The sequence below is a fragment of the Danio rerio genome, chromosome 15 (assembly GCF_052040795.2).
Source record: "Danio rerio strain M-AB ecotype USA chromosome 15, GRCz13ab, whole genome shotgun sequence".
NCBI lineage: Eukaryota > Metazoa > Chordata > Actinopteri > Cypriniformes > Danionidae > Danio > Danio rerio.
In genome coordinates, this window is record NC_141035.1 from 20,751,968 (window position 1) to 20,774,835 (window position 22,868).

General features: G+C 34.1%; 3 protein-coding genes across 11 annotated transcripts in view; 1 reads left to right on the forward strand and 2 right to left on the reverse strand.

The window, feature by feature from the left end:
* The window catches only part of phldb1b (pleckstrin homology-like domain, family B, member 1b), a 149,618-nt gene extending 147,278 nt beyond the window's left edge, over positions 1-2,340 (reverse strand). For all 8 annotated transcript variants that reach the window (XM_087283951.1, XM_087283947.1, XM_087283943.1 and 5 more), the window contains exon 1: positions 2,058-2,340. In XM_087283951.1, the coding sequence (XP_087140077.1) occupies positions 2,058-2,084 (27 nt within the window). In that variant the 5' untranslated portion in view covers positions 2,085-2,340. The remainder of the gene's footprint in view (positions 1-2,057) is intronic.
* The window catches only part of dixdc1a (DIX domain containing 1a), a 59,400-nt gene that overhangs the window by 1,036 nt on the left and 35,496 nt on the right, over positions 1-22,868 (forward strand). The window lies entirely within an intron of this gene.
* Positions 8,979-22,722, reverse strand: arcn1b (archain 1b). 2 transcript variants are annotated; one of them, NM_201993.1, is given in 10 exon segments: positions 8,979-10,092; positions 10,173-10,377; positions 13,813-13,927; positions 14,049-14,196; positions 17,896-18,061; positions 18,375-18,539; positions 18,618-18,820; positions 18,934-19,113; positions 19,231-19,494; positions 22,522-22,631. In NM_201993.1, coding segments are annotated over 10 exon segments (1,539 nt in total). In that variant the 5' UTR covers positions 22,525-22,631; the 3' UTR covers positions 8,979-10,002.

Below are 22,868 nucleotides of genomic sequence, written 5' to 3' on the forward strand. Positions count from 1 at the left end.
CTACAAAAACACACACTGACTTCACTACTGGGAATGACGATGAATTATGGTGTTAACTTGACAGGAGGGTTACTATGGTTTAGGGTTGCACGGTTTACCGATACTATGGTAGTATCCCGATACTATGGCTCCAAAATACTGGCGGTGCCACTGTAGTTTGTAAACAGTAGTATCGTCATTAATGGCTTATCTACAACAGATAATGTTGCATGTGGACAACTTACTAAAATGCTCACACGTTTGCAACAAAAAAACATTTCATTTTAATAACACACATCTCTAATGGAGCCCTTTAAGATTGCAAATCTGTGTAGAACTCGCACATTTTATTGTAACCTATTTCACGTTTTCACGTCTGAACTGGTTCATTTCAGGTCCTGTCAATTTGATTTAGTAGCTACAACAACCGTGACAATCTCTTAAAAAGAACGACTCACAAAGTGAAATTTTGAATGACTTTGTATTGTTACCTGATAAAACTGAAAAGAAAATGGATGAAAAACCCAAAATAGCAACAGGAAAAATTTAAACAATTTTAACCACTTCATAAAACCTAATTTTGATGGACAAATGCTCTTTTTGTAACAAATTTAATTTGGTATAATTTCTATCTTTATTTTAATGTATTTTTGTTGGTCAGTTATCTACAAAATAAACAAAAAGAATGATTCAATTTTCTGTGAAGTGACGTGCAAATAATACTTCAATAATAAGGGAATTATGAATTCAATTCAGGTAGACCTATTATAACAAAAGTATAGTTTTTTTGACAATTTTCTTCATAATTTGAGTTAGGAATTATAGTATCAAATTACTACTTGGTATTATGATACTTCAGCTGGTACAGTATCATAAGGTGAATTAATGGTATCGCAACATACCTACTATGGTTTACTAAACCTGAAGCAATAACTAGATTATTTTAGATCTATTGGAATAATTAACCAAAACTAAAATAGAAAAAAAAATAAATACATGTAGATAATTAAGAACTAATAAAATGTCAATAAATGAACTATGAATACAAAATATAAACTTCACAAAAATGACACTATATGGTTCTGAATATGTTCAAATTAAATTAATGTTAAAAGTTTGTTTAAATTTGATTCATAAAAATAAAACTACATAAACATTTACAAATATATAACATAAACAAGTGTATTTCTGAAAATGAGACAAAATCTAATAATATTTTATTATACTAAAACACTGCTTGACAGTTCTGAATAATAATTATGACAATAACATGTTTATTTTTACATAAATAAATAAAAAAAAGATAAAAATAAAATCTTCAAAACATAATATAAAGATTGTACCACTAAAACTATAACCTAAAAAACACTCTCACACTCACACTAAATACTACAAAGTATTTTTGTTGCATAAAACAACAAAAAGGTGCCATGTTTTGTTTTTTCCAGAAATGTTCATTTAAATCGTTATACACAACAAAATACCAATGATTTAACTTCAGAAATCAATATTTGGTGGAATAACTTTTCAATCACAACGTTATTTTTGACATTATGTTATATATATATATATATATATATATATATATATATATATATATATATATATATATATACATATATATATATATATATATATATATATATATATATATATATATATATATATATATATATATATATATATATACATGTATATATATATATATATATAGTCTATATCAGTGTTTCCCAACTCTGTTCCTTAAGGCACACCAGCATTACCCATTTTCAACCTCTTCCTAGTCAAACATACCTGAATCAACTCATCAGAACATAAGAAGAGACTCCAAAACCTGAAGTTAACGAGTCTGATAATGGAGACAAAATATGAACTGTTGGTGTGCCTCCAAGAACAAGGTTGGGAAACAATGCTCTATATTACATACATACATTCCATTTTTACATCTGCCTAAAATAACATACATATTTATAAGATAACATTTGCATAATGCATAAACCCAAAAGCAGACGTGTGCAGTTTTTGACATCCCTGTAAGTGTTTGAGTCTATACGTTTTAGAAATTGAGCAGAACTAACCTGAAATCGGACCTTCTTGAGCATCATATTATAATCCGGTTCGCTAAAGGCTGTAGTGTTGTCTGTTGAGTGTTCAGCACATGTCGCGCATTCCTCATCAGCCAACCTGGCCTACTTCCCAATCACTGACCTCCAGCAAACTCTCAAATCATTAACTTAATCTTCGGTCAGTAATTACATTAATGTTTTAAATGAATCTCAGACTGATACCGGAATCCCATGTGAGCATGTAAGTTGTTAGCCCATGCTAGTGCCTCTCACTCTTTCATGTGACCCTTTTAACAAAGCCTGGCTCAGTGCTTATCTGTGTGTTCATTCATCCGAGAGAAAGAGCCGCCCTCTTTTATGAGCGGGCGAGTGGTCATTAACAGCCCTCCTCTTTTTTTCCCCTCAACACCCCCTGGTTCAACAGCACCCATATGGTCCCTGACTGACCTGACTGTGACATAGGGACAACTGAAGTCTGTTGAAGTCTAGAGATACACTAGGTAAGGGGGTGTGCACTAGCCCTTGCATTTTTGGTTAAGTTGTTAGTGTAGATTAGTTAGCACATCATTAACGTTGAAGATTGACGATTTATTTTTCATATCTTTTGTTTGCTAGATTAGATTAGAGGGGGTTATTATTGAATATTAGTAAGACTGTTTTGGTTGGTTCTTTTCTTTAGCGCCACCTATAGTCCATTTTCTAAAATTGCAAATATTGTAAATAAGTCACCTACTGTTTCACCATCACCACTTGTAAACGAATCACTATTATTTGTACACAAGTTATTGTTGTCTGTCCTTACTTTGGAGCACACTTTTTTTTTGAGTTTCTGTTTTAACCAAATCTTTAGTCCCAGTGTGCAACCCACTTCCCCCTAGACTACCCAGGGGTTGTTACAGTGATGCACACATCTTGACTTTTCATAACTAATTCTGTTTGCTCATTATTTGCAAGAAAAGTATCAGATTCCAAAACTGATATAATACAAAAATATTTGAGTATTAAAATAACTGAAAATTTGTATATTAATATAATATAATAATAATAATATAACAACAATAACATATTAATATTAATAAAATAAAATAATTGAATATAAAATGTTATAAATGCCATTTAATAAAAAAAAATCTAAATAACAAACATGTCTAACATTAATATATATTTATTATCAAATCAATATCACTTATTAAATAGTCAATGAGAGTGGTGTAACGGATCATAAATCTCACGGTTTTTATCACACTGGGGTTTTTTAGTCACAGCTCGGACCATTTTTCAAATCAACTAAAAAGAAGAGGAGACAAATGTAATTTGCTTTCCATTTATTACAAAAACAGTACTGCAAGAAACGTTTGCTTTTAACAAACAAAACTGAGAACCTGTAATTTTATTAAAATAAAATTAAGAAATATTCAGCTGAATAATTATTATGTTTTTTATATTTTGTGAAAAACTCACTGTCAATACTCCTGTTGCTGATAACGCTAAATGTATATCTAACATTATAATTTGAACAACCCATATTTTATTTTTATTTTGTTTTTTCAATAAATGATTCAGTTTTTCACTCATAAACCTAAAAAATGCTTTATTGTTAAATGTATTATTTTTTAAAAACTATTCAGTGGCATAATTTTGATGGCCACCTATTGGTTAAATAGTGTAATTGCTGCCTACAACTTTCATTTTATAGCATTAAGTTAAATGCATATGATGGTGATTTTAATCTTTACCATAAACATCAGTGGCTTTATCTAAACTATAAACTATTATCCAAGTACTTTTGTGTCAATTGACTTTGTGTAACTTCATAACTAACTTAAAAGACTAAAGACTCAATCTCTTTTTCAGATCATGTTTTCAGATTTGAATGCAGTGATGTTAATAAACATGTGCAAATCACCATCATTTATAATTTGTTAAGTGGGCATTGTGATCTTGACATCCCTCAACCATGATCCGTTACACCTCTAATCCATGTTATAATAAATAAATAAATAAAAATAAATATATATATATATATATATATATATATATATATATATATATATATATATATATATATCTTCTAGAAAATGAAGAATTCTTTGATATTTGGACCAGAAACAGGACAAAAACCCTAAGAAAAAGCATTTTTTGCAGTGTATTCATACATTATTTTTGTACATCAATACATGTATTTATTTAATTAATTGCAAAGTATGAAATGAATGAAAGTCTTTGCACAAGATTTCCAGAATTTCTTGTATTTTTACTCTGCTGTTCTCAAAAAATCAACTGCAATGCATTTTGTTTGCAAGTCTGGAAGAAGATATTGGCTGAATTAAAACTAACAAACCAAAAAAACACGGTAATGGTATGGTATGGTAAATGTTTGGAGCAAAAAGTTGCCAGAATTCTGATTTCTTTCCCATGGATCAGTGCATCTCTGGTCTGTTTATATCAGACACATGCTCCCGCATGGTCAAACTTCACCTCATTATTCAAGAGATCAGATAGGAAATTAGGTCAGCACAGATACAGTCCCTATTGGAGCGGCTACACCCTTCAGTCCCTTCATCAAGCCCACAAATCAGTGTCTCAATCTGCTTTCTCAGCCTTGCCCTAAAACTTTCCTCCTGGATTAGAGGCAACATCAAACACACAGGCAGATTCTAGCAGATAGCCAGTGTTTCACATACAGATCATCATCTCTGTAGATGTGGGTCACAGAATTCAGCTGTGAGATTTACAATATAAAGCAGCACACATTTATGACAAATCGAGGAAAGGTCAACAGTTCAGCTGTCATTGCTACTAGGGATAGAAAAACAATGCTTTTTTTTGGGGGGGGGGGGGGTATTTAGACAAATAACTTTTGTTATTTAGATTTGAACTTAAAGAAAAAATAAATGTAAAAATGCTACAAGTGCAACGAGTAAATTAGAATTTGATTAGATTATATTCAACTTTATTGTCATTACACATGTACAAGGCAACAAAATGTAGTTTAGATATAACCAGGAATGCAATAGCAGCAAGCGCAGGATAGATGTATATAAGTTATAACGTGCAGTAATTGAAAAACTAAGGTGATATTTACAGATGGGTGTACTAAGATCATTATATACAGGTTGTATTAACTATGAAGAGATTTACACTAGATGAATATACAGTTGAAGTCAGAATTATTAGCCCTCCCTTTGATTTTTTTTTCTTTTTTAAATATTTCCCATTATTCCCATATTTATTTATTTATTTTTTTGTAAAACTACAACAAAGAGCTCTCTCTGTCTGTCTGTCTGTCCTTTTACTTAAACATGTCAGCCAGCAGTCAATTGTTACTAATGCACAATTTTTATACAAATCCTAATATGTAAATGAGAAAAATCTATTAAATGAGAACATTTAAATAGAATATTAGCAAAATTATCATATTTACAGCACCATCATAATGTATAAGCCATGGAGATGTGTTTTTACAACATAATACACATTACATTATAATCAAATGACCCATGAATATTTTCAAAAATATTCAAGAGCATTTATAGACATACATACTCAAATGCCTCGCGGGCTGGCAGTTTAAGACCCCTACTGTATATTGTTAAATTGAAACTTCAACTCAAACCAAGACTATAAAAGCAGACGGGAATATGTACCATCATTTAAAAGGGCACATTTTATTTTTTTAAACATCATCATTTCTCCTAACACATAATTACTTACCTGAAAAATAACTAAATAGATATTTGAACCCACTTACTATTTTGTGTGACATACAAATACCACAGAAGGCCACTGTAAAAAATGCTGGTTTTCACTGTTTGGGAAAACATAAAGGAATTAATTTAACTTGTTAGTATACACAAATTTAGGTGGATTGAATATAAAAAAATTAATTGTCCCCAAAATAACTTTAGAATTGCGTTGTTTTAGCTCAATTTAAACAAGTAGTTTGAACAAATTGCAAATCTAGTTTTTTTTTTTTTTTAAGTGTAAAACACATGAGTTTAGCATCCTTACGCAACATCATCTGCCAGAAGAAAACCATAATCAGACAGAACTGAATAGTCAAGGGCCAGTCAAAGCAAATGTGAATAATATGACTCTTCATAACTCTGTGAGACAAGCTGCCCATCACCACTGCCTGGGGAAGTGAATAATTGGCAGGGATCTTGTCTGCTCAACCAAATAATGCATTATCAACTCTAAATGCCATTGCCATGTCTCTGGGATTCCTCACATTCCTGTACGAATCCTGAACAAGCTCCCAGTCCATTAACTCATGACTAAATCAGGGCTGACCATTCAATTCCCTTATGACAGTTAATACTCACCAGACGTACAGTAAAACAATGACAGCAATCGACCGTGTCTGAGGGTTTTAGCCGATTGCTGTACAGTTGGTGGACAGTTAAACGCAAGCCACATGATTTAAAGATGTGGGATGATTTTAATACGTAGGGTTGGGGATTTAAAACAAACTTGACCTAACAAGCGCAACTAATACATGTGGGTCAAAGTGTGACGACATATTTTGGTGTTGACTTCAGTGATTTTATATATAGGGAAAAAAAAGCATTAAATACAACCCCCCCCCCACCCCCACACACAAATTGAAAAGAAAAAAGGTCAAGTAATGATGTCAGTGAGTGTAACTTAAGTTAAAAATTGATTCTGACCTGCTTGTATAAAACAAATACATTCACTGGCCACTTTATTAGGTACACCTTGCTAGTTCTGGGTTGGACCCCCTTTTGCCTTCAGAACTGCCTTAATCCTTCGTGGCTGAGATTCAACAAGGTACTGGAAATATTCCTCAGAGATTTTGGTTCATACTGACATGATAGCATCATGCAGTTGCTGCAAATTTTTCGGCTGCACATCCACGATGCGAATCTCCTTGCAAACTGATGCGAACATCCCAAAGGTGCTCTATTGGATTGAAATCTGGTGACTGTGGAGGCCATTTGAGTACAGTGAACATTGTCAGGATCAAGAAACCAGTCTGAGATGATTCACACTTTATGACATGGTGAGTTATCCTGCTGGAAGTAGCCATCAGAAGATGGATACATTGTGGTCATAAAGGGATAAACATGGTCAGCAACAATACTCAGGTAGGTTGTGGCATTGCCACAATGCTCTATTGGTATTAATGGGCCCAAAGTGTGCAAAGAAAATATCCCCCACACCATTACACCACCAGCCTAACCGTTGATACGAGGCAGAATGAATCCATGCTTTTATGTTGTCAATGCCAAATTCTGACCCTACCATCTGGATGTCGCAACAAAAATCGAGATTCATCAGACCAGGCAACGTTTTTCCAATCTTCTGTCGTCCAATTTAGGTGAGCCTGTACAAATTGTAGCGTCAGCTTCCTGTTCTTAGCTGAAAGGAGTGGCACCTGATGTGATCTTGTTGCTGTAGCCCATCTGCCTCAACGTTGGACGTGTTGTTGTGCGTTCAGAGATGCTCTTCTGCATACCTCGGTCGTAATGAGTGGTTATTTGAGTCACAGTTGCCTTTCTATAAACTCAAACCAGTCTTGCCTTTCTCCTCTGACATCAAGGCATTTATGCCCACAGAACTGCCGCTCACTGGATATTTTCTCTTTTTCTGACCACTTTCTGTAAACCCTAGAGATGGTTGTGCATGAAAATGCCAATAGATCAGCAGTTTCTAAAATACTCAGACCAGCCCGTCTGGCACCAACAACCATGCCACGTTCAAAGTCACTTAAATCACCTTTCTTCCCCATTTTGATGCTTAGTTTAAACTGCAGCAGATCGGCTTGACCATGTCTACATGCCTAAATGCATTGAGTTGATGCCATGTCAGTGTTTCATCTAGGATTTTTTCCAGCTGTGGTGGCAGGCCTTTTTTTACACAGATCTACCAATGAATCAATGACAAATTTCATAAGTGCAGTATTTTAGAATGTGATTTTTTTATTTTAGAAATCACATTTATGTATTAACCTACGAGCATGCGAAACTCTATGCTTGCGCACCGATTTCCTCTACTCGTGCACAAAACTTCTTGCACGCCCCATCAAACATACGCTGCTCAAGTGCAGATTTTCTTGTAAGCTCTCAATTAAACGCTGCTGAAGTGTGATTTAGAGGGTTTGTGTAACAAGTACGTCTCCAACATTTAGTAGATTTGCAAGGAATATTTATGAATATTCCCAATAGACCTACAGAGCGAGATTAATGCATCCTGAAGTGTAACAGTTATACGTCGTGTTTGCTGGCCTCTCGCACCTGTCAGTTAGTCAGCAAATAACCTTAAACGGTTAAACAAATAACGCACAGCACTACTACAGTTACAGAAAAGTTTTCGCTGTTATAATTCACTTACCTTTTAATAAGTTTTGGTGCGATTATTATCTGCCATACAAAAAAAACCCAAAATAAAACAACATTTTGAATGAAAAGCTGTAATGTAGCCATGGTGGGATCAATTTTAGCCTGGTGCCCCGCCATGGAAGAATGAATGTAGCAGAAACCATGCAAGTGATTGGCTGATTAGAATTTTGTGCAAACAAGCAGTTGGACAGTTGTATCTAATAAAGTCGCCGGTGAGTGTAATTTAAAATGTTATTACATGTTAAATGAAGTTTAAACTTGGAAATAAGTAATTTGAGGCTGTACTGTGGCATTTAAATAGCCTTTTAAAAAATTATTGATGTTTTTAAAAAGCTAAGCCACAATAAATGACAGGTTAATTAACATTTATAAAACAGTAAACATGTATGACAGTCATTATTATTTGGTAAAAAATAAAAAACACTGGGCGCATTCTGAAGTATTGAATCTATTACATTTTAGTCTTTTGATGTTGAGGATTCCTTTTATCTGTGACCCACATACAGTACAATACAACTACTGTATTCCAAAAAATGTAATATAAAAGCAAGAAGGGCTCAGGAAGTAAATCTGAATTTAAATGTGATTTTATTATTGATTAAAGGTATTCATAAGTATCTTACAGCAGAATGGAATGTCGTAAGCCTCCCCTTGGCATTTCGCAATCATCTTTGAGTGTGCGCTGATAAACATATTTTATGTTATGGAAATACAAAAAAAAATAATAATAAATCCATTCTTAATAACATCTGGGAAGCCGGAGATAATATATTTTCCTGTTTAGCCAAATAAATGCTGCAATGAATAAAAAGCAGGAAACATTTAAAGAGATTACGTGTAACATTACTTACAAAACAACAGAATGAAAAATCATCCCGTTTAGATTCTGTTAATCTAAACAAATGATTACATAAATATAACTGAATACAAACAAAATGGGGGGAAGATGCTAAAAGGCAAATAGCGTTTGTGCTTTTTGTTGATGTAGACAATTATGCTCATATTCACCAACAGCAGATGAGGGATGAATTTGGACTGCATATTTAATGCAGCGTCAGTTCTTATTGCACAAGCACAGCTGATTTAACCACCCACACATTCATTTGGTACTACAATATTAGGTCTGCTTCCATATTACACAACACCACCATTTATTCTTTTAACTCATTATTAGAAATAAAACCAAACTGTCAAGATAAATGCAGATCATGTAGTTTAGGAACCAAAAAAAAGCCAATAAGGTTGCGATTCTATACAAAACCCATGCAACACGTGTGTACATGTCCCAATTTATTCTACTCAGGGTCAGGAAGGTTGTTATGGGCTTATAATACATTTGCTGTAGGATGACACTGAGTTTCCCATGATATCTTCGGGTGCAGTGCTGTATTTGACTTTCCTGTCAGGTGTAGCTGACTGTACTGTAGTACTGTGCAGCTAAAAGGTCCAGTTTATATAAAGGTAGATTATTTTTTCCTTCAAGACAAACAGAAACACAGAAGAACTGCAGCCCATGTCAGAGAGTGTTCCCGTTAACATATAGCTCGCTCTCTGATCCACTGCGCTGGTTAAAAGGATCTTCCACCAAGAAACAGTTACAGGATCTCATACTTATCCACAACAAATGACGTCTCTGAGGAGAATTTGACTGGGCTGCCTCCTTCTACATATGTTACCTTTGCAACCTGTGGACAAAAGATAGATGTGAAGTCATATTTTTTTTCCTGGGATTCATTTTTGGTGTCGTGCTTGCTGCTCAACTTGCCTGAATGTCACAAAAGTTGCGTTTGGAGACAAAAGAGACGTTGATTGGGAAGAAGTCGTTGGGTTTGCCATCTATGCTGAACTCCAGGCTGCCACTCTTGTTCTTCTCGTCGATTACAGGAAGTGACCATTCCAGGATGTTTTTCCTGCTGTCATGGTTATACTGTCCATCCAGATCACCAACCACTGGAGCTCCTACACCTGACCTGTGTAATCAATGCAGCCAGAGTTTGTTGAACACTCATTTTTACGGAAATAGACTCAAGATTTTACAACTTTAAACAAGCCTTTTTTACAAGCCTAGAGTTGTAACAGTTGACTTTTACCTTTTTTGAATCCGTTTAGCTGATCTCTAGGTCTGTCGACCGCACTTTTTGCTTTGCATAGCAAAAATCATTGAATCTGAGCAGACCATTAGTATATCACTCAAACAATTTCAATAAAGTTTAGATAATTTTCCTATTTAAAGCTTGACTCTTCTATTAATTACGTCATGTACTAAGACCGATGGAAAATTAGCGATGGAAAATTAGCTATGTTACAGCCGCAAGTGTTTTGTGCACCGCTTATGCGTGCCTCGCGTTTCAACCGCCTGCTGCGCCTTGCGTTTTTGCCCTTGTGTGCTGTGTGCTCGCAGTTCAACTCTGAGCGGAAAAGGATCATTACGTCAGTCATGTCTATTTCATTCTCCAATCAGAGGAAAGCAGAGGCGGGGTTTCTGTTGAGGTGACAGCAGTGTTTGTGTTGTCACAACAACAATAGAGACTTTTGAAGATGACGGAGAGACTTGTGGTTGCTGTTTTGGGTTATTCAGAGCTGTATTACTTTACAAATCTTGAATATCACAATATTTATAATTATTAAAATTATATTAATATCCACAGCAACACTCTCGACCAATACCCAGCTAATCCAATCATTGCCTAGTGACATAATAAAAAGCAAACCGTGCTTCTTTTTTCTCTTGTCAACAAATAAGGCAGTGCAGTGCGCCTCGCGTTTTTGAAACTGAGTCAAGTGACAGTAAGCAAGTGGTGCAGTCAACCGAAAACAATTGGATATGCTTGTAGAGAAGGTTTTTGTACAATGCACTGACATCACTGATAGGGATGCAATGATTAGCTGATTTCACTATTAACCTAGCCTAAATTCATTATGGTTAATTAATCATACATGCTTCTCAATGCTGCATTTCTGTAGCACAGAACAAAACTGCTGCAACTAAACAAACTTATGCCAACTGTGTGCTAGTTTAAAATTCCGAGCTTATACCGAAGCTAATACGCACTCACAATGGATTAACTATAGCAGCAGGCCATTCACATATTGCGTCTTTTGTGCATGCAAGTTAATTTTTCCAATGGAGATGTGCGGGGACCTCCAGGTGCACATAGTAAAAATGATCTCACGCTGTAGAGTTGTGCGTGGCTGTCAGTGGAATCTTAACAAAAGATACGTCAGACAAATTATTAAATTATTAAAATGACTGTGTATGTATGAACGCAGATAGTAACAACAGTTCATTTAAATTCTTAAATAGACAAATACTTTATTTATTCAAATTTATATTTATTTATTCATTGTTCTGTCATTTATTTTCATTGTAAAATTATCACTCATGTTTAGGTCTAAAACTTTATTTATTTTTAAGTCTAAAGAGAGAAATGGACTATTGTTTGTTTTTTATTAATATTATGGGCTGTATTTGGTTACAGAGCAGCAATAAACAACACTTTAAAATATAAGCAGTTTTCTTTAGACTTTCTTAACTAGTAGTGTTTTGAATTTAATAAATGCATAATAATCGAGATGACCGTGAAACCATGATTATTCTGCAGACTATATAATTGTACAACCAAAATCTATAAGTGTTGTATCTTTATTATTTAAGCAGTTTAAAACATAACATATAAGTGTTTGAATGTACAAGAAGCCTTCTTGAGCAATACACTGATTTTGCTGTGCTTCAAAATACAACATTTTAACGTTTTAATGTAGAAATTGCCAACATGGGTGTCTTAAGGAGCAAAAATAAAGCATATGGGCTCTTATATTGCTGTTGTGTCATCACTTCTCTCCGCCCCCTTAATTGGGATGCTTTTTATGGACTGGCCCCCATGACAAACTAATTGAATAGCCCTGTTCTAGGCTGGTATGGCTAGGAACTACACTCTCATTCTGGTGTAATAATCAAGGAATTTTGCTGCTGCACCAGTTTCCTTGTTGAAGCTTTAAATAGAAAAAAATATAAATTTATCAAATATCAAAAACTAATGGTTTAATTCTGGTATGTTAAATAAGAGTAGGGCTGCGACTACGACTATTTTGATAATGATTCGCAGGAATGATTACTTTTTTAAATTAATGAGATAAAAAAAAAGAAATAAAAACTTTAATTTGATGTTTTGCTTATAACGTTATAAAACTGCAAATTCGGGAATTATTAATGTATAAATCTGTACTTTAAATATACAAAAAGACATACATCAAGTTTAATAATCTTTAATTTTGACGTTTTAAACTAATATTTAAAATGTCTATATATAATATATTCTAATATTTAATACTTCTCTAAATAACCAAAATATAAATAAACAAAAAGCAAAGCAAATGTTGTACTCCTATGATATTCACATTAAATCATTAAATAAATATTAAATAAATTAGTATAAAAACATGATGACAATTAGATTAAGCAGCAGAATTTGTTGAAATATCAAAAATAAAAATAATAAATAAACAACAAATATTTATTTTTGAAACGGATGTAGAAGGACAGGTAACGTTCACTGCTTAGTCAGTGCACAAATGTAAAGTTTTTAGCATCCACTGAAAAAAAAAAACTGCTGTTGTCTGCTGATTTTGTCTCACTCTATTTGCACAGTTTAATTTAAGATAATCTCAGGTAGCAGTATTTAAATAATCATCACTTTGCATCATGAGGTGACTGCGCCATGTGATGCTCACAAGTTGCAACTATACTGATCTAGTTGCAAATGTCCCAAAGTTAGCAAACAGTTTAAACAAATGCACTTTACTTTTTTGAAACGATGAAGATGACCGGTAGGCTACTTCCATGCCACGAAAACTCAGTTTTACATAGCTGATAGTCTTGCAAAGGCCGTAGTCTACTTAAAGGTATTTAATGTAAAATTCTCTTGTGCCTTGGAGGACTAGGATGCATCATGCATGAGGATGCATGATGACAAAACTGAAGAACACTGGCCAAAAGTGAAGGGAAAGCAGAGAGAATGCGACAGACGCGTGAGAGAACAAACGTGCACAAGAGAGGACCATGACTGAGAAACGAGCAATGCTGGTCTATTTCCGATTCAATTATTTATGCTAAGTTAAAACACAATATAAATGCTCCGCCAGACCAGGAGATTGGCTGAATAAAATTTAAAAAAATGGCTAAAGTCAACTCTTAAACTTTAGGGGATTTGTAAACAAGCCCATTTCCAAAAACGTGAAGGGTTACTTTAAATCAATGTTTTAAAGATAAACTATGAGCTAACACCTAAACATTTTCCTTTGCCTTTTTGAAAAATTTTGCACACAGACCACAACACTGCCAAAATGTTTAAAGAAATACATAAATATAAAATAAAACATTTATTGGAAACAGAAAAGGCACTTACGGCACAGGAATAGTGATGACAACATCATTAAGTTCAAGCCCTTCGTCCTGAAGCTCATACTCAATGTTGACATCACAGCCGCTTCCACTTCCACTCTCTGATGGCCAACAGTTGACTGAGAGAACAACATTGAATCAATGTATGATTAATATTTCTAAAAGTGCTTTTTTACAAATTCCTAAACATCAATAACTTTAATCAATCAACAATTTTTGCAGAAAAAAACAATGACTCACTGGTTAAAGGAATGAGAGATTCATCTGTGCTCTGTAATCTCCATTTTAGGACCCCCAAATCACTGTTGAGAGGGAAGGATTTCTCTTGGTTCTTCAGACCAATCAGAGATTCGTTGGTGAAAAGCTTTTTATCAACATGAGGGTGAGTCTGAAGAATAAATGAGGAAAAAAAAAAAACATTTTTAAACATCCAAACTAATAGACTGCCTTTTAATAGCTGATTGTAAACAGCTTGCCCTTGAAATTAAATCTCAAAATTATAACATTTAGGCCCAATTCCAATTCCACCCCTTAGGCCTTCCCCTTACCCCTTCACATGAACATGCAAAATGAGGGGTACGGGTGTCTCAATTCTCTTTAGCTTAAAGTCGAAGGGCTAAGGGGAAGGGGTAGATGCCCCTTTAAACAGAGATTTAATTAGGACCACACTCAAAACCAAAGGGTAAGTAAAAATTTCCCAGAATACACCAGCCACACCAGCAGGATAGCTGCACCCAAAAGTAAGGAGATCAACAAACTCGTATTTTAGTCAACTTTATGAATTTTTACTACAAACAAGCACATGTTTTGATACATTCATAACCGCATTCGTGTTTTACCATCATGCTTTAAAAGAAAGCAAAAATAAAAATTGATAAATTTCGCTATCTATAATCGCTAATAATGACTCCTGTAGAACAGTCCCACAACATTCTGTCACTCGATGACACTCGAATACTCTGCCAGAAAAGTCTTGTGGCTGAGAATGACATTTTTAAAGGGTCTGCTATAATGTAAATGTTGTTATTTGTGTTTACATTGATGAATATGGCCACTGTGTAAATGTACAGTATAGTTATGATCTTATTGCCACATTTAGGGCTGGGCGATATGGCAAAATAATAATAATAATAAATTAAAAAAAAAAAAAAATCAAGATTTTTTTTTATAAAGTTTGACCATTTCACGGTTTTTATTTTTATTTTTTTTAATTGTGTAACTAGTCAACTTAAAACATTACAATATCATGACTGAAGTAACATTCTCTTTATGAGTAACTAGAAAAACCATCTGGTTAAGGAACACTGTATTTTTAATGGCCATGCCATACATAAATTGTTTCAATGAAGTTTATTTGTTGTTTTTTTGGTTTTTTTTTTTTTGGTTTTTTTGCTTGTAGCAAGGATGAACACAAAAATCTTTTAACAGAAGGCTGTTCCAAGCCTAAAAAATTACACACATTGTTGATTAACCTGTGAATCCAGACCTTATCTATTAAGGATTAAGCATGGACATTTAAAGTACTAGATATCCTTGCGCTTATGCGTCCACGACTTCACACATTATACAAAGTGTGTGCAGTGTACGTTACCTTATGGAGTCATTCTCTTGCCATTGCATCTTTGGGACGCATAAAACCCTGTTATGTGCGATTCTTTCATATTCACAAATCCTGTCCTTAATCCGCTGGTCAGCTAATCAAAATGTCAGCTACTTGATGTTTAACTATGGGTGGTAGGGCTGCTGGATTATGGGAAAAATCATAATCACACGACTATTCAAAACGATTATCAGTTGAAGTCAAAATTATTCGCCCTTCTGTGAATTTATTTTTATTTATAAATATTTCCCAAATGATGTTTAACAGAGGTTTTTTTTTTACAGTATTTCCTATAATATTTTTTTCTTCTGGAGAAAGGCTTATTTGTTTTATTTCAGCTAGAATAAAAGCAGGTTTGAATATTTTGAAACCTATTTTAATAGCTCGATATTATTAGCCCCTTTAAGCAATATTTATGTTTGACTGTCTGCAGCAGAAACTACTGTTATACAATGACTTGTCTATTTACCCTAATTAAGCCTTGGAATGTCACTTTAAGCTGAGTATCTTGAAAAACATCTAGTAAAATATAATGTACGGTCATCATAGAAAAGATAAAAGAAATCAGTTATTAGAAATGAGTTATTCAATCTGTTATGTTGAAACTGTGCTTTAAGCATCTTCACTGTATTTTTGATTTTATTATTGATTAATGATCAATAGCCATATAGCCATAATTATGCAATAGCCATAATTATGCATCGCATACTCTCATAAGAAAAATCACGCGACAATCATCTCAATGTTTTTTAACAAATAATCTTATTTTTTATTAAAACAAAAGTGGTTTAGCAATGCCGCACCATTGACAAGCCAACTGCAGAGAAACAAGCATCCATCGCGGCAACCGCAGCAAGCACTTTTTCCAAAGGTCAGCTCTTCTATTTTGCACTTGATTATTATGCGGTTAATGTAAAAAAAATCAATAATGAATCAGCCTACAAGAGTGTTTGTTTATTTGTAGGATATCTGTAAATGCAATCAGAGCCAATGTTATGGAGAAGTTGTGTCACCTAATTATTATATTAATTCTAATAAAATGAAAGCCAAAATAAACAATTCATTGCATTTTTCGTTTGATTAAAAATATACAGAAACGAAAAAAAAGGATGCCTAGTTTGTATTAATGTGTTTTAATATTAATAAAAATATGCTTAGTCTATTTAAGCTTAACAGCTATATAGCTACACCGCCAATAGACAAGCCATTCAAAAATTATTATTTCACTGTGTACTGGGTTATTATTTATATTTTACAATAAAAACTAAATGTAGCATGTCTCCCTGTCATTTAAAACATGCAATTCATAACTCACTAAGGCTGTAGGCCTATAGTCTATGCAGTGTGTAAGCTTTCAAGGCGGTGTTGTTTACTGCACACTACGTTATTAAACTCCCATACCTCTGAGGGAGATTATGTTACCTGGTTTTAAAAATAAAAGCATTATAAAATAAGAACCAGTAACAAATAAAACTGGTCCCATGTACTGTAGCGCCTGTTATCTTGCCAGTGTATGTAGTTAGCGCTCTTATGCAGCGGATCTCATCTGCCGGTTGGTGAGAGAGTGAGAGCATGCGTAAAGAGCTCAAAGCCGGCATATAACCAAAAGCAAGATCATATCGTTATAAATATTCCATTAACAATATATATCGAAATATTTATACATTATCATGGTGTTTATTGAGATTGTGTGATCTGTATAGGCTGTCTGATCTTTACAGAAGCCAGCCTGATTAAAGCCGATAAGCGCGGTTCAAACTAAGATACGCGATTTTTCACATGACAGGTTTTTACGTCCTTTGTACATGTTGAGAGATCGAGTTTATCAACTTGATAAGAGAATATGTCTTGACAATCCACAAAGACATGACTTAGTAAAGCGTGAAGTTATGTAGGATTTTACTAGTTGCATTAGTCTGAATGTAAATCCCCTCGTCAGACAGTGGTTGAGTAGCGTTGTTGTATTTGCAGCAGCTCTGCGATGCATGCCCACAATTTCATGCATTGGGTTAAATTAGGCTGTCCAGTCTCTGTGTTCAGTCTGTCACTACCATGGTTGAAACCCAGACAGGCAGTAAGGTAATACAGAGAGTGAACTAAAGCGCATTGGTGCAATTATAATGTATCTAATGTTTTTTTTTTATAAAAATAAATAAATAAAAAAATTTGTGATTTCTCGATTAAATTCAAAATTAAATTGTCTTAAAACACAAATTCGATTTAATGGAAAAAAAATAATAATTTTGCCCAGCCCTAGCCACATTATATCATCATTATAACTTAATTTATGCCTATATAAAGCAATTGGAATAACTACAGCAGTTACCATCGTCTGATCTCATATGAAGCACAAAAGATCGCGATGACATATGATGATGTGTGCAGGTGCGGTAAATTTTGAAGCCCTTCTCCTTCACACTCTATTTCAAGGGCCAAGGGGAAGGGGTACAAAAATAGAATTGAGCCTTAATGTTGTGCCTCACGCACCTGTAATTGGGCTCCTTTTTTGTCATTGTTGTTGACGACTATGATGATGCGGCCATTTTTTTCATCTGCCACTTTCAGAGTTATCATGCCCAGAACCTCCATGTTTTGTAGTCCACCATCACGACCACAGGTTAGAGATATCTTCTCCTCCACCCTCAGATGTACACTTGGAAACAGAGTTTATAAACTACCATAAGCCTAAAATATTGCCATTATGGTATAAAAGTAAAATCTAAAAATAAGTGTTAATTTTTTTTCCAAGAAAATTTAATAAACGAAGTTGAAAAGAACAGCACTGATTTAAAAAATACATAAAAAAGAAAATAAACAATTATTTTATTATTATTTTACATTATATTATGTATTATTATTTTACATTATAGATGGATTTACAGTAAAAGCTGATTGACTGAATGTAGAAAACAAATATAACATATTATGAGGAGAATAATGTGACTGTGGAAATCAGTAAGCAATACCTTTCCATATTCACTGGAGGCTGAAGAACTTTAGATGCCTCTGACGCTTTTCTTCCTGCACTGGTCGTGACAATATTTTCTCCTTCTGACTTCAGCTTGTCCACAAAGAAATCCACCTCTTTCCCTTTGGCACCCAGCTTCAGTGCTTTACTGGATCCACTCGGCCTACAGGAATTCAGTGAGGGATGAATTACCTTTTGCACGATTATGTTTTTAGATGTGATCAAGTTCAAACGCTCATACCTGACTGAAGCAGGAGCCACTTTGGGTTTCTCCGGTTCTATTGTATCTGTGATGATGGTGGCTGACGTGATGCTGCTCATTCCAGAACTTCCAAAACCTCCAAATCCTGGTGATTTCTTTCCAGCACGTTCAGCGTCTTGTCTTGCTCGCTGCAGCTCTTTGGCTTTGCGCTTCATTTCAGCCTTTGCCTCTCTTTCTTGGGTCTGTTAATGGAACATTGATAGAAAAACAAGAAAATTACAGTCGGCTCTATTGATTTTGAAAGAAGAGCATAATTTTGCTTTGAAGTTTCATAAAATTTCAGATAATGTCGGACCTCTCTGACAGCTCTGAAGACTTTTTCTTCATGCGAGTCCATTTCGGTAAAAGTGCGAATCTGGGCTAGATTGACGTTTTCCCGGTAGCCGAGAGCTACAATCTCATCAAATGCAAATATGAGATCAAAACAGTGCTCCGAGATCTCACTTTCCTCCAACACTCTGCAATATTCAGGGATCTGAGAAAAAATATATACAATCACTTATTCAATATACATCAAAATCTTAACCCAAACACTTACTCAAGAAACATCCAAAAAGTTTAAAAATAGAAGGAATGAAAAGGAAAGCTTTACCACTCTGGAGAAAAGTCTTAGCGTCTCCAAATCCTCCAAAATGTTGCTGTTTTTTGTAGTGATCAGAACCATATAGAGTTTCTCCAGAGGCTGGTAGACGTAGCGCACACTGTCTGTTTCCACAAAAGTGTGCTGCTTGCCTGTGTTCATCAGTTTGGGAAAGGCAGCTAGCAGGCCCTCGACACGGGTTCGCGTCATCTCTACAAACTGGCGTGACACTATGGCTTTCCCCGCCTTAGTACACACCGCTGCTGCCAAGAGCACCTGCAAACATTTGACTGATATTAAAAATCCAACAGGGCTTAATAGGAAATACAGCTGTTAGACAGTGCATTTAATATATGACTATTAGGTTTTCTTTTGTGTCTTATTGAGCATAGGGCTGGGCAATAAAATCGGTATTGATATTTTTTGACCAAACACCATTGTCAATAGATAAAAAAAAAAAAACTTGGGTATGAAGGCTATAGTTTTGTTAAAAAGTGGCAGCTGAGCACCCAACTTGGAAGCAATGCCAATAAGCTTAGGGTGTAAATTTGTCATTTCCAATGGAGGTGGGTGACTTGCATAATGCGTGTATGGGAGCGACATGTTGTGCAAGCAGCACACAAGTGATGCACGCATTTCCCAGGCGCCCATAGTTAAAAATATCAGAACTTTTCCAAATATCACCAGTGCACCGCAATTCATGGAAGTAGAACTGACCAATCTGCTTCACACTTTGTACGGCATATACACATTTCAGTAATAACAGCAGACTAATTAGCTAAGACAAACACTCCAGTGCTTTTTACTTTTCTCCATAAACTTGCATCGGAGCTGCAGCAATGGTTTGTCCGTTTGTCATCCTCTGAGAAAACGGTTGATGGTCTCCTAAGACGCCAGGGGAGAGTGAGCGCAAAGCTCATTGTAAACAGTGAAGGATATAATCACACTTGTCACTTCAAGTCAGAATAGCGAAAGTGAGGAGATCGTAAAAACATAAAAAATAAAAAAAGGATGCAAGGATGTCGCCAGAGTGGCTTCTTGGTTTCTTTTCTTGTGCATCCCAGCCCCTAGCTCCTCATCTGCATTTTTTTATTAATTGCCATTCAACTTCAAAATTTGTAATTTGTATTATGTATTAGTATAATAACGGTTAGTTCTTTTACTCAAAAGCGCAAATTTTCTTAACATAATTTGTTTGTTTACAGAGTTTGAGGTTTACTGTATCAATATTATTCACACCTTACAGATGTTGATGTATCTTTAGCATTGCACACACTTAATAACATTTTATTCATCAAGTTTGATATTCTCTTTAAGACTTATTTTGTTGTTATTTTTTATTGTTTTAATATTATTTTAATATAAAGAGATCTGATATTTTAAATATTTTTGTTTTTGACTATTAAAAGTATTTGCCCTAGCATTGTTGGTAAATTAAAATAAGATGATTAAATAAATAAAAAATCCTAATATTCCTAAATGTATTGCTAAAAAATATTCAATAATTATCGATATAGAATGATTTGAAACATGATATTATGTTATCACAAAAATATAGCCAAGCCCTTATTAAGCATAGACAAGATTGTCACAAACAAAAAATTCAGATAAACAGTCATGCGAGCATAAACAGCTAAGAAATCATATTTATATTATATACTGAATCTGGACTAAAATGAAAGCAAACAGAAAAAAATATAACAGCATGTTTTGAAGCACTGTGCTGTTGTGACATATTTATGTTCAAACTCCATGCAAAACAAAATTACATAACAGGTCCAATCTATAGCAAAACATAAGCAAATCAGAGACATAATTTAAAATTATGTTTAAGTAATCACTAACAGAAATACTTCAAAAAATAAGCTGAATAAAATTACTAAAACTGAAATTCAATGTATATAATGATATTTTACTGTAACAGCATATAAAAAATAAAGATTTAAGAGAGAAATATGCAAAAATGTATGTTTTACTGTAAGATGTGTCAAATACAAAAACACATTTGTACCGTAGAATTGCATAAATCGTTGTAAATAATTAACCATGCAAAATAAGCCAATGTTTCATTTAAACATTTTTTTAAAGTCTGTAATGATCAAAATAATACCATACACCCCAGCAGACACACAACGTCATAAAAATGTTAAAATTAGGTAAGATTTAGGTTGTGACGTCAGGTGACCAAAATTCAATGTCTAGCCAGTGTCTAAGGAAAACGTTATTTTGACATCAAATAATGACATCAAATAAAGATGATATTTAAGTTATGTAGGAAACTGACCAAAATCCAACATTGAGCCAACATCTTAAACTGTCAGATTGACGTCAAACACTGACATTTATTCGTCAGGTATGACAACTAAACTACAATGTCTGATAAACGACAAAGTGGTAACGTCCACACAACGTCAAGCTATAACATCATTTGACGTTGATATTTGGTCACTTTTAGGTTGGATGTTGGACACTGACGTCAGCCTGACGTTGGGTTCTAACGTCAACTTGATTTTCGTTTCTAAACAAAACAACATTCCCACAACATTGGGGTACAACATTAATCTGACATCATGTTGACGTCCTGTGCCTGCTGGGACAATTAATAAAAAAATTTAAATTCTTAACAAACATCAATAAAAATTATTCATAAATTGTTACACTGTAATATATAACGTTATATATTTTAAATATAGTTACCAAATTCACGTAGACTAAACAAATACAATTAAACTAAAAAACTATCTGAGTGGTGTAGAAAAAGAATGGAAATCATTATTACATTAATATTTACATTTTTAATATTGCATTCTATTATAATATTACAGTATTATATTACTTACCTTATTAAAATTATTAAGTAAATAGTGAAAAGAGTGAATTTTGTAAGAGCCACAGGTCAGCATTTGAATTGTCAAAGTCAGCTAAGTTAGCTACAACATGTTATCTGCAAAAACTTGCAATATGGAAATAATTAAATAACATTGTAAAAAATAAATGCAGTTTATTATATCAATATTTAGTCATATCAAAACCGATTTACTTACATTATTTAATTTATAATTAATCCTGATGTCAATCTAATTAGCTGGCTAACCTTTAGCTGGCTAGCAGTATCAGATATCAAAATCTAGCCATTAACAAATTTCCCTATTTCTGTGATATTTTTTAAAACGCAAACAGATGAACTAGACACTCTTTAGTAAGTGACACGGACAAGAAGACAGTTTTCGACTGTATGAGTGATTAGCTAAAACGCTAGCTGCTAGCTTCATCCTGCTAAACACACAAAACAAACACTCTTACCATTTCTGTTCCCTTTTACCGAGGACCCGTCAGTGGACACGGTCACGGACACTGTCCAGTTGGTTCAAAAACCGAAAGTGTCAGAATGGTGACTTCCGCTCTGGTTTAACAGTAGCATATAGCTTCACTCGTAATATTGAAGAAACAGAGCCACGTCTCCAGAGTCCAACCGGAAAAAGTTGCTCCGTGTCAGAAGCCGATGAGCTGAAGCAGGATAGACGGCGACATCTAACGGTGGAGAAAACACACTGCGCATGCGGACAGTATTACTTGATATACGTAAAAGGCCATGGTATGATAGTAAGGAAATAGAAGGGTCAGTCAGTCTGATACCTAGATGTTCTCCA